Genomic DNA, 12638 nt, shown 5'->3' with positions numbered 1-12638 from the left:
TTTGGAGAGGGTGCAGAGAAGGTTTACCAGGATGTTGCCTGGAATGGAGAGGAAGTCGTACGGGGATAGGTTGAGAGTTCTCGGCCTTTTCTCGTTGGAACGGCGAAGGATGAGGGGTGACTTGATAGAGGTTTATAAGATGATCAGAGGAATAGATAGAGTAGACTGTCAGAAACTTTTTCCCCAGGTACAACAGAGTGTTACAAGGGGACATAAATTTAAGGTGAAGGGTGGAAGGCATAGGGGAGATGTCAGGGGTGGGTTCTTTACCCAGAGAGTGGTGGGGGCATGGAATGCGCTGCCTGTGGGAGTGGTAGAGTCAGAATCATTGGTAACCATTAAGCGGCAATTGGATAGGTACATGGATGGGTGCTTAAGCTAGGACAAATGTTCGGCACAACATCGTGGGCTGAAGGGCCTGTTCTGTGCTGTATTGTTCTATGTTCTATAATGATACAAACAGGCATTGATTCAGTGGGCTGAATGGCCTCCTTCTGTGCTACAATGACCCTATACATCTAGAACTCTCGGAGATACATTAATTGTTAATATTGTTGTAAAGTCTCTGGTCCCCTAGCAAGAAAAGGAGTCATTGAGCCTGAGAAGTAGTTGCTTGTTTCAATCTTTATATATTATTCTATACGGACTCAAATTGATTAGTGCAAACCTTTTATAGCATTCACACCATTACCTGCTCCATCCTAAACCTACCCATCCCTCATCTCACCTCACCTCAATCTGTCCTGTATCCAGTAAAATCATGAAGGATTTAACTAGAAGGCATTAAAGCCTTAAAGCTGTTAAAATTAGGTGAGGATCACTATAATTCCAGTCTTCACTGCACAGTCTGTGTGTGAGTCCACCACAAAGAAAACTCGTGTGTTTTTGAATTGTATGATTAATTCTTTTTCATACATTGAGTTACATCAGATATCCTATAAATCAGATGCAGAACTCTGATCTCTGTGACTGATGGGAGAGAAATTCGCTGACAATGTGTGACCATTAAACTAGAACTCTGCCATTGGGAAACCTGGCATTGAGGAATGGTTGATGTGATTGGGGATTGGGGATTGGTTGATGTGATTGGGGATTGGGGATTGGTTGATGTGATTGCGGATTGGGGATTGTTGATGTGATTGGGGATTGGGGATTGGTTGATGTGAATGGGGATTGGTTGATGTGATTGTGGATTGGTTATGTGATTGAGGATTGATTTTACACCTTGCCTAATTGAAATGTGTAGTGAGTAAAATTCAGCATCCTGTATGCATACAGCACACAAACGAGGAATTTTGCTATTCAATAGGATCATGACTATCTGACAATAATCCCAAATCTTTACTCCTGCCTACTCCTGATAACATTTCAATACCTCACTTAATCAGTTTTATCTACCTCTACCTTAAAAAATATTCAATGATTGAGCTTCCACTGTGTTCTCTAGAAGAGAGCTTCAAAGACTCATGACACCGAGTGAAAGAATTTCACCTCATCTTTGTTTTAAATGTGCAACTCTGGATCGCTAGCTCCCCCCCACTCACCACTCCATAAACATTTCCAATCAGGAGCGTTATTAATGTGAACCCTGTACTTTAGACTAAGTGAGCAACTGTTAATCACTCAGAAGGAATCAACAGGAAACGTAAGTTAAAACAGGAAATAAAGTACTCAGATTGGGTTTAGGTTCTGCAGTACAGATATTTGGTTTGAGATGAAGGCATAAGGTTTTTGAAATTGTCAGGCTGAAGCCCTCTGCATCAGTGCTTGGAGAACCCATCAGGTGTCTGATCCAAGCTTGTGACTGATAGCAAACATCTGGAAGTGGGCGAAGTGCTTATGGATACAAATTACCAGTGTACATCAGAAACCCCTGACCGTGGACTCTTAAGGAAATTGAGGAAAATGGTGATAATATGATAAAGTGGAGTGAAAAAAAATCCTTGTAAATGGTAGAACAGAATTGACAAATCAAATGGTTTGATCCAGTTGCTTCTTTTAAAATGTTCTTGTATTCCTCAAAAACAGAGGCACGCTATAATACATGTAAGTTAACGTCAGTTTCTCGTGAATGATTAGAACAAATTTTCTCTCATTTTCCTACAGACAGTGTGTTCAGAGAATGTTTCGGGAATGGAACTTGGGCAAGCAGGATTGACTACTCCCAGTGCCAACCAATCCTGCAGCAAAAGGTTTGTGCTGCTTTCAATGTTTAAAAAGGCATGAATAGCATAGAAAGAGAGAATTTTACAATATTCTCAGAAACTTCACATGCACATCTTTAGCAACTCCAGGGGTTAGTGTGCATGTAATCAAGGCAATAATTCTATGTGTCAGCGTGAAATCTGAAGTGGACAGTGGAATGGTAGTCAGTATGTAACTGTTAAAAAGGGAACTAATACCAAGCGTCAGCATCTGGTATTGAGGTTTATTTCTGGAACCTGCATTGTTGACAGCATTTCATTTCCTTTCTATCTAAAAGTTGAAGACCAGAATCTATTTCTATTCTACTTCCTCCATGGGCTCAATTCTAGCTTTCTACTTTCTGTACTGAGGATATATAGATTCCAATCAGACTCTGACCCTAACAGAGATTACAACCTCAGAGAAAGTGAGGACTGCAGGTGCTGGAGACCAGAGTTGAAACATGTGGTGCTGGAAAAACACAGCAGGCCAGGCAGCATCCGAGGAGCAGGAGAATTGACGTTTTGGGCATAAGCTTATGCCCGAAACGTCGATTCTCCTGCTCCTCGGATGCTGCCTGGCCTGCTGTGTTTTTCCAGCACCACATTTTTCAACAGACATTACAACCTCCTCTTGGACTGAACACGGATCTACCTCAGATCCAAACACAGATCCAAATTCCAAATCAGATCAAAACTAAGACCTGTTGAAACTCATTGCCAACATGCCCTTATCTCAATCCCCAAACCATTCTCCAATAATCATCCTTTTCTTTGGCTGCTGTTATCGACTAAATCAGACCTCCTCAAAATATTCAGATGGTAGTGTAAACCCTAACTGTTTCTTATTTTGGAGGTAAATGCCACCTGTTGTGTTCTGGATATAATTTGATTGGTCAAACTACCAAATTTGAAGCAAAACACACTTTATTCGCACACTATAAACAAAAGAAAGAAGAAATTGGAATAATTTAACTCTACTGGAAAACTTAACAGAATAATAGATAGAGGAGACTCCCCTTCCTGGACATATTAGTGCAACACACACATGCTGGTGAACTCCAGACCAGTGTGTACAGGAAAAACACCCATACAGATCAGATACTGAACTATAACAGCAACCACACCAGCACCCACAAACAGAACTGCATTAGGACATTGTTTAAATGGGCAAGCAACCTAGAATTCCAGAAGGCAGAACAAGTACCCCAAGAGCAGTATCCTCTGGTACTTATGGGAAAAACTTAAAGAAGAAAGCATGACATGACCAGACATGATAGTGACCATACCATATATCAAAGACACATCAGAGATAACTACCCGACTACTCAGACCCCTGGGAATCTTAATTGTCCACAAACCAGTAAACACCTTCCATCAGCTCCTCACAAAGGTTAAAGACCTGACACCCACATCCGACAGGATGAACGTCATCTACAAGATACCCTGTAAGGACTGTGAAAGACACTACATAGGAAAAACAGGAAGAAAACCGACCAAATGAGTGTACTAACATTAGCTTACCACTGCCAGACTCAACCAGCACACTCTCATTTCCAACCACACAGACAATGATGGACACAAATTCACCCGGGACAATGTAACCATCTTAGCACAAGCAAAACAGACACACCAGAGAATTCCTTGAAGCCTGGCACTCCAACTGGAACTCAAACAATAGACACGTTGACTTGGTCCCACACAGATGCAGAACCGGAATTCCCAACAAACAGAGACAAATACCAGGCGGGACAGAGCACCATACTTTATTGAAGAAGTGCTAACGATTTCATCTAGTGAGGTGATGAAACATCTGACCTCATCCACAAGCTGAACCACGAATCTTTGCAAACACTCTAAGAAATTCTGTGTCACTGGTCGTGGGTTTCTATAGGTTCTTGAGTGGCTAAGTAGCCTGATCCTAGAGCCACATCTCCAACCACATATTTAGCAAGCTTTTTCAGGATGTGCAAGTGGTCCTTGGTCTTGAGATCTTTAGCATTCTTTTCTTTGGTTCCTTTTCCATACTTCTTCTTGCTGATGGGTATTCTCGAAAATTGCATCTCTTCATACAAGTCTGTTTCTTCTGAGTGAGGGTCTCCTGGGTGTTGACGTCTACATTGCATTTCTGGAGGGAAGCCTTCAGTAAGCCTTTGAAAGGCATTTGGGTCTGCCTCTCATTCAAGTGCCTTCCTTGAGCTGGGCAAATAAGATTTGCTTTGTCAGTCAGGCTTCTGACATTGTAAGCATGCGGCTGGTCCTCTGGAATTTGTTTTTGGATGATTGTGGCCTCAGTGCTGATGCTATTGACTCCTTTAATGCTGCTGATGTCAGTATGCCTATCCTCCCAGCTGGTGTGGAGAATCTGTCTCAAATAGCATTGATTGCACTTCTCCAGGGTTTTGAGGTGGAGTCGATATGAAGTCCAAGTTTCAGGGAGATACAGAAGAGTCAGAAGGATCTTGGCATCAGTATGGATATCAAGGTCATTGAAGACTGTCATGAATTCTGCATTATATATTGGATATGCTACACCTGTAGCTACTATGTCCATGTGGGTGATGGAATGAATGGTTAAGGTGGTGGATCTGGTCCCAATCAAAGGACTGATTTATCCTGGATACTATTGAGCTTCTTGAGTGTTGTTGGCGCTGTTTCATTCAGGCAGGTGGAGAGTAACCCATGATATTTCCAGAATTGTGGCTTGTTCAAATTCCTTGAAAATGGGTCAGTGACTTGGGAACATCTGCAGTGAGAGGTGACCTAAGCTGTATGTGTTTAATGCCCAATTTTCAATTAATTAATTATACCCATTTATTTTCATCTTGCTGACAAACCTCTTCATGAAATCTCAAGTTTTAGGAATTTTCTGAACTTTTTTTTCACAAGAAGGATTATAACAAATAAGTTTCTAAGAGTCTTAAGAAGAAAGTGTGTAATGTGCTGGTGAGTTTGAGTCAACACTTTCACATCGGATAGTAAATAAAATAATGTGTTAGTCTGCAATTGTGTAACAAGGTATACGCAGCATATTAGCAACTCGGTAGTTTTTGTTTGTAATGTTGAGTAGGGAGTCAAGTTTGGTCAGGACACTGTAAAAATTTGCTTGTTTTCAGTGCAGTGCTATGGCATCTTTGAAGTCTGACACGAGAGACCAGATGGGGCTTTCATTCAAAAATACAATCATAACAGTGAAAAGACAGCATCTTTGATGGTGCAGCACTCCCTTGTGACAATCTAAATTCTTGTGTCCAACTTCTGGACATGATAAAACTGCATCCTACAGATTTGTAAATAAAGACACAACTGATGCAAAATTGACAGAATAACAGGGAACAGGAGTGGTGAACAGTTGTCTATCAAGTTGGAGAAAGGTTGATAGTGAATTGACCCAGGGGTCAGGTTTGGACCCTTGCTCTTTCTGATAAGTATTATTGACCTTTGTACATGACATAATTTCAACATTTGGATGAAACTTGAAAGAATGGTGAAATGTCAAGGGGACTATGCAGAAGGTCATGAATTAGTGTAATGGCAGAAAAGTGTCTGATTATATTTAATGCAGAGGTGTGAATTAGCTAATTTCAGTCAATTGAGTGTGAACAGATAATAAATGAAAGGTATGATTCTGAAGAGGCTGCAGGAGCAGGGCAACTGAGTATATGTACGCAAAGTTGGAAGGTGATTGGTGGATGGGAAGAGTAGTTAACAAAGCCTGTTAGATCATGAGCTTTATAAAAACAAAGTTATGATTAACCTGTATAAATTACTGGTTCATTTCAACTAGAGTGTTAAAACATAAATTAGTACAATATAGGAACAGATCCTTCGGCCCACCATGTCTGTGCTGACCATGATGCCATTCTAAACAAATGCCATCTGCCTGCACATCGTCCATATCCTTGTATTACTTACCTGTTCTGTATAAGTGCCTTATCTCTGCTTCTACAACCTCTCCTGGCATATTCCAAGCACCTACCACTTTCTGTGTGGAACCCTTTACTTGCACAACATTTTTAAACATTGTTGTGTTCGCCGAGCTGGTTTCGTGGCTAGTTGGTGTTCATGGATGTGGACCGTTAGCTAGGGGACGAAATGTCTGCAACACAAATTCCCAGCTCGGTGAACAGAACCACAACAACGAGCACCCGAGCTACAAATCTTCTCCCAAACTTTGAATCTTTAAACATTTCCCCTGTCATCTTAAACTATGTTGAAAAATGTGCCAATGGAAAAGCAAACCGGTCAGGCAGCATCCAAGGAGCAGGAGAATCAACTTTTAGGCATAAGCCATTCATCAAGAATGTGGCTTATGCCCAAAACATTAATTCACCTGCTTCTCGGATGCTGCCTGATCTCTTGTGCTTTTTCCGCTCCACACTTTATAACTCTAATCTCCAGCATCTGCAGTCTTCACTTTCTCCTATCTTAAACTATGTTCCATGCTATTTGATAATTCCACTGTGGGTGAAAGAATCAGACTATTCATCCTATTCATGCCTCAAAATATTTCTGTCAGGTTGCCTCTCAGCCTCCGAAGCTGTATTGTATCCAGCTCGGGGAATCATGCTTTTGTAAAGGCATCACAGTTTGTGCAGAAGAGATTCACAATACTGATTTCAAGGATTGGGAATAAAACCAAAGTGCTGGAAAATCTCAGCAGGTCTAGCAGTATCTGTGGAGTAAGCAATAGAATTAAAGTTGAGAGTTCATTATGTTTTCTGTTTGGAACTGTAGAAACAGGTGAAAATGTGATAGATTTTATGGTCAAGGAAATAAAAGAGTAATGTTCAGGTCTGAATTAAAAACCAAGTCATGAAGACAAAGTACAGACATAGGGGATAAAACATGAAAATGGAAAACAAAGTTCATGGTCTGAAATTGTTGAACCCAACATTGAGTCCTGACGGCTGTAACATACCCAAGCGGAAAATGAGGTGCTGTTCCTCCAACTTGCACTGGGCTTCACTGGAATACTGGAGCAGGCCTTGGATAGAAATGTGAGCTCGAAAACAAGATGGTGTACTGAAATCGCACATGACCAGAAGGTTGAGGTTAAGCTGGTAGTCAAGGCCATCACCAAACCTGCACTTGGTTTTCCTCATGTAAAGAAGATCACTTTGTGAGCACCAAATACAATTCTGCTCACCCTCCTATATGAAAGATGCTATTAAACTGGAAAGAGTGCAAAAACTTTGACTGTTAACCCCCAACATTGGAAGGTTTGAGTTATATGGAGAGACTGGATAGGCTGGCAATTCTTTTGGAGGCCGAGGGGTGACCTCAAAGAGGTTTATAAAATTATAATATTATAAATTTTAAATTTATAAAATTATGAGTGGCATAGATAAGGTGAATAACCAAGGTCTTTTCCTCAGTGTAGGGGAATCCAAAAGTAGAGGGCATAGGTTTAAGATGACAGGGGAAAGATTTAAAAGGGACCTGAGGGCAACTTTTTCATACAGAGGGTGGTGCGTATATGGAATGAGCTGTCAGAGGAAGTGATAGAGATGGATACAGTTACAACATTTAAAAGGCATTTTGACAGGTACATGGATAGGAAAAGTTTAGAAGGACATGGGCCAAACACAGGCAAATAGGACCAGTCCAGTTGAGGAAACCTGGTCAGCATTGATGAGTTGGGCCAAAGGGCCTATGACCATGCTGTATGACTCTGACTAATTGACTTAACTGAAAAAGTAAATCACTGCTTTACTTGGAAGAAATGTTTTGGGCATTAAACATTGATGAATTAAACATCAAGTGTTATGAGTCTGGTAATTGGTTTGAGGGTGCTGTGGGTGTGTGACCATTGTTGGTGATGATAGAGGAATGGGCCAGAGTGCCACGAGGCAACAGTCCCTTTGAATGCTGACAGGAGAGGGAAAGGTGTGTTTTGCATAATGCTGGAAGTGACAGAAATATGGAGACAGATGACCAAAATAAATTAGTCTCCTTATGCCTGTATTCACAAAGCAGTACAATTAGAACATCCTATAACCAACAAAATTTACCTCAATACTTCCCGACTGGATCTTTTGTATAATCAGTTCCAGATGCCAGATTTATATCTTAAACAAATCTTTAACAATTTATTAATAATACAGTAGCTTTAGCTGAGCAAAATTCTAACTAGTGCCTATGATTTAAACCCAATCTTATTTGATTCTCACATCCACACACACAGACAGACAGACAAACTGACACAGTTAAGGGATAAATCAAAAGATAAGTGAATGAGATGCAACTAGCCAGTTCACTTAAGCAGATTCCATGATCCATAAACATTGGGATTGCATCTTGTTTGGTTTCTCAAGATACCAATGCATGGAACTAGCTTCCAGTAAGCTCAGAGGAATAATCACTGAATAATTATAACTGAGATTCTATTCTCCAAACTTTAAATGAGTTAGTAATAGGAAGATAACCAGGGAACAATCCAACTGCAGTTCTGTAGTTTTCAAATCCCCAAACCTTCTGACAAAAACATAGTTCAAAGTCCAATTTAAACTTTGTTTTCTCTTTGTTAAACTGGTTGCCTCCCTAACATCCAACATCTACCATCTTGTTTGAGCATAATGCATCTTTAGAACCGAAATGAACATCCAGGCCAGGCCTGTTTGTTTTACTTGTTTTCTTTATAACACGCTGCTGCTTATCATCCAAATGTTACCTTCGTGCTCAGCTCACAGGTAATAGTTCCAAACCAAAAATGATAAAAATAAAACTAAAATGAAAATTTCAACAGAAAGCAAAGGTGCTGCTGTGAAAATAGAGGTTGCTGGATCAGGAAGTGGGGACGACAGGACAGTTATCATGATAAGGAAATGTAGTTTTCATGATGCTGAATGGACTATATCTGTTTAAAGTCATGCCATTCCCCACATGTGCAGTGTACATTGACGATCTGGTGATTTTTAGTCACACATGGAAGAACATTTGGAGATTCTATCGGAATTGTTCAATTGACTTTGGGAGGCAGGCATGGTGATAAACCTGGCTAAGAGTGAGCTCACAACAAGCCAAGTCATGTTTTCAGACATGGATAGGTGGCCCCATGGGATGTGAAACCAAAGGTTTTTGGGAAGTTACTCATATCATCGACGAAGAGAGGAGTATCACAATTCCGGGGATTGAGTGTTTTTTATCGGAAGTTCATTCAGATTGTTGGCAGTCTAGTTTCTCAACCAACTGACTTGTTGTAAAATTGCAGAAAATTTCAGTTGATGGAGGAATGTCAGAAGACATTTAACAGCCTGAAAGCTGTGCTAACCACTGCCCCAGTGTGAGCCATACCTAATTATGCAAAGCCATTCAAAGTGGCTATCGATGTAAGTGATGTGGGTGCCGGTGCTGTACTCTTGCAAGAAGACAACAAGAAGGTAGAAAGACCTTTTGGGTATTTTACCAGAAACTTTGGCCCAACAAGTCCACATTGACTCTCTGAAGAGTAACCCACACAGATCCATTCCCTCTACTCTATTACTCTGCATTTACTCCTGCCAAATGCACCTGACCTACATATCCCTGAACACTATGGGCAATTTAACATGGCAAATTCACCTAACCTGCACATCTTTGGACTTGGGAGGAAACTGGAGCACCCGAAGGAAACCCACGCAGACACGGGGAGAAATTACAAACTCCACATAGTCGCCTGAGGCTGGAATCAAATCCAGGTCCCTGGCGCTGTGAAGCAAGAGTGCTAACCACTGAGCCACCAGAGACTTTTGGTGACAGACCTGCTGAGGTTTGCCAGCAATTTCTGTTTTTGTGCATTTCATTATTTTCTATCCTTTCTAGACCATTCCAAGCTACACTTGTGGTCGCCCTGGCAGTCGATTTTATTTCAGCAATTTACAGTTCCCTGGCTTTAACTGCCTCGTCTTTACGATGGATGTTTAATTCCACTGCATTTCTACTCTCTAATACTTCTTTGAACAACCGGCATCTGCCTGGCTGAACTTGTTATGTCAATAAATAATTTCTCCTTTAAACTCACCTCACTTTCTCAAAAAAAATGCGGGGTCAAGGGTACCTACATGCGTCCCATGTATGGCATTTGTTATGGATTATATGAAAGCATTCTTTTTCCAGAACCATTTGGGACCCCTTCCCACAGCTGTTATTCTGGTGCGTGAATGTCTGCATTGGTGCCACAACCTCCTTCTACCCAAAATTGGAAGAACCAATTTACTTCGAATTTCCACCCATAGATAGTAAGGAAGTGGATGTGCTGGAAATTCTGGATCCCAGGGCCAGACCAAATATATCCAAGGTTACTACAGGAAGTGAGGAATGAGATTGCTACGCCTCTGGCAATGATTTTTGCATCCTCACTCTCCACAGGAGTAGTAGTGGATGATTAGAGGGAGGCGAATGTTGTTCCCCTGTTTAAGAAAGGGAATAGGAAATCCCTGGGAATTACAGACCAGTCAGTCTTATGTCTGTGGTATGCAAGCTTCTGGAAAGGATTCTGAGAGATAGGATTTACTACTATTTGGAAAAACATAGTTTGATTAAATGTAGTCAACATGGCTTTGTGAGGGGCAGGTCATGCCTCACAAGCCTTATTGAGTTCTTCGATGATGTGGCAAGACAATTTGATGAACGTTGAGCAGTGGATGTGGTGTATGTGGATTACAGTAAGGCATTTGATAAGGTTCCCCACAGTAGGCTCATTCAGAAAGTCAGAAGGTATGGGATACAGGGAAATTTGACTGTCTGGATACAGAATTGGCTGGCCTAAAGAAGACAGTGAGTGGTAGTGGGTGGAAAGTATTCCGCCTGGAAGTTGGTGATCAGTGGTGATCCACAGGGATCTGTTCTTGAGCCTCTGTTTTTTGTAGTTTTTATAAATGTCTTGGATGAAGAAGTGGATGGGTGGGTTAGTAGGTTTGCTGATGACACAAAGGTCGATAGTGTTGTAGATAATGTCAAGAGCTGTTGCAGGCCACAAGACATTGACAGGATGCAGAGCTGGGCTGAGAAGTGGCAGATGGAGTTCAAGCTGGATAAATGCAAATTGATTCATTTTGGAAGGTTGAATTTGAATGCTGAATACAGGGTTGAAGACAGGATTCTTGGCAGTGTGGAGGAACAGTGGGATCTTGGGGTCCGCATACATAGATCCCTCAAAGTTGCCACCCAAGTTGATAGGGTTGTTAAGGCGGCTTTCATTTATAGGAGGATTGAGTTTAAGAGCCATGAGGTTTTGCTGCAGCTCTATAAAACCCTGGTTAGACCACACTTGGAACCAGTTCTGGTTGCCTCATTATAGGAAGGATGTAGATGCTTTAGAAAGGGTGCAGAGGAGATTTACGAGGATGCTGCCTGGATTGGAGGGCTTGTCTTATGAAGAGAGGTTGAGTGAGTTAGGGCTTTTCACACTGGAGAGAAGAAGGAAGAGAGGTGACTTAATAGAGATGTACAAGGTAGTGAGAGGCGTACATAGATTAGATAACCAGAGACTTTACCCCAGGGCAGAAATGGCTGTCACGAGGAGACATGATTTTAAGGTGATTGGAGAAAGGTTTAGGGGAGATGTCAGAGGTAGGTTCTTTACACAGTGAGTTGTCGGTGTGTGGAATGCACTGCCAGCGGTGGTAGTAGACTCAGAGACATTTGGGACATTTAAGCGACTGTTGGATAAGCACATGGACGGCAGTAAGTTGAGGAGTATGTAGGTTAGGGTGATCTTAGATAAATGCTCGGCACAACATCATGGGCCGAAGGGCCTCTACTCTGTTGAACTCTTCTATGTTCTAGTTTCTATCTTCTCTGACTAAGCTGATACCAGATCTCAAGAGACTGTGTTTGGGGAGAGGTTGAATAGGATATACCTGCACTCATTGGAATTCAGGGGAATGATAGGCAACCTTATTGAAATATAGAAGATTCTTAGGGGGCTAGACAGGGTAGGTGCAAAGTCATTTCCACTGGTGAGAGAGCCTAAGACTAAAGAGCATACTCTTAGAAAAATGGGCTGTCCACTTAAGATGGAGATGAGGAGGAATTTCTTCTCTCAGAGGGTAGTGAATTTGTGGAATGGTTTACCACAGAGGGCTGTTGAGGCTGGGACATTAACTATATTCAAGGCTAAGAAGATCAGTTTTTAATCAGTAAGGTTGTGGAGAAAGGACAGGAAAGTGGAATTGAGGATTATTCAGATCATGGATTAATGGTGCTGGAACAGCACTAAGCTGATACCAGATCTCAAGAGATACCAGATACCAGATCTCAAGAGGCTGGAAGAGCATAGCAGTTCAGGCAACATCCGAGGAGCAGCAAAATCGACGTTTCGGGCAAAAGCCCTTCATCAGGAATAAAGGCAGAGAGCCTGAAGCGTGGAGAGATAAGCTAGAGGAGGGTGGGGGTGGGGAGAAAGTGGCATAGAGTACAATAGGTCAGTGGGGAAGGAGATGAAGGTGATAGGTCAGGGAGGAGAGGGGGGAG

The 12638-nt window shown here is 41.7% G+C and overlaps 1 protein-coding gene across 4 annotated transcripts in view; it reads left to right on the top strand.

Annotated features, from left to right (window-relative positions):
- LOC122540028 (corticotropin-releasing factor receptor 1-like) overlaps positions 1 to 12638 on the top strand; it is a 345294-nt gene that overhangs the window by 187333 nt on the left and 145323 nt on the right. For all 4 annotated transcript variants that reach the window (XM_043675338.1, XM_043675340.1, XM_043675337.1 and 1 more), the window contains one exon: positions 2107 to 2192. In XM_043675338.1, coding sequence (XP_043531273.1) covers positions 2107 to 2192 — 86 coding nt within the window. The remainder of the gene's footprint in view (positions 1 to 2106; positions 2193 to 12638) is intronic.

The sequence above is a fragment of the Chiloscyllium plagiosum genome, chromosome 33, assembly GCF_004010195.1.
Source record: "Chiloscyllium plagiosum isolate BGI_BamShark_2017 chromosome 33, ASM401019v2, whole genome shotgun sequence".
In the NCBI taxonomy this organism is placed as follows: Eukaryota; Metazoa; Chordata; class Chondrichthyes; order Orectolobiformes; family Hemiscylliidae; genus Chiloscyllium; species Chiloscyllium plagiosum.
The sequence above is the reverse complement of the archived record's forward strand: the minus strand, read 5'-3'. Positions and strand labels throughout refer to the sequence as shown.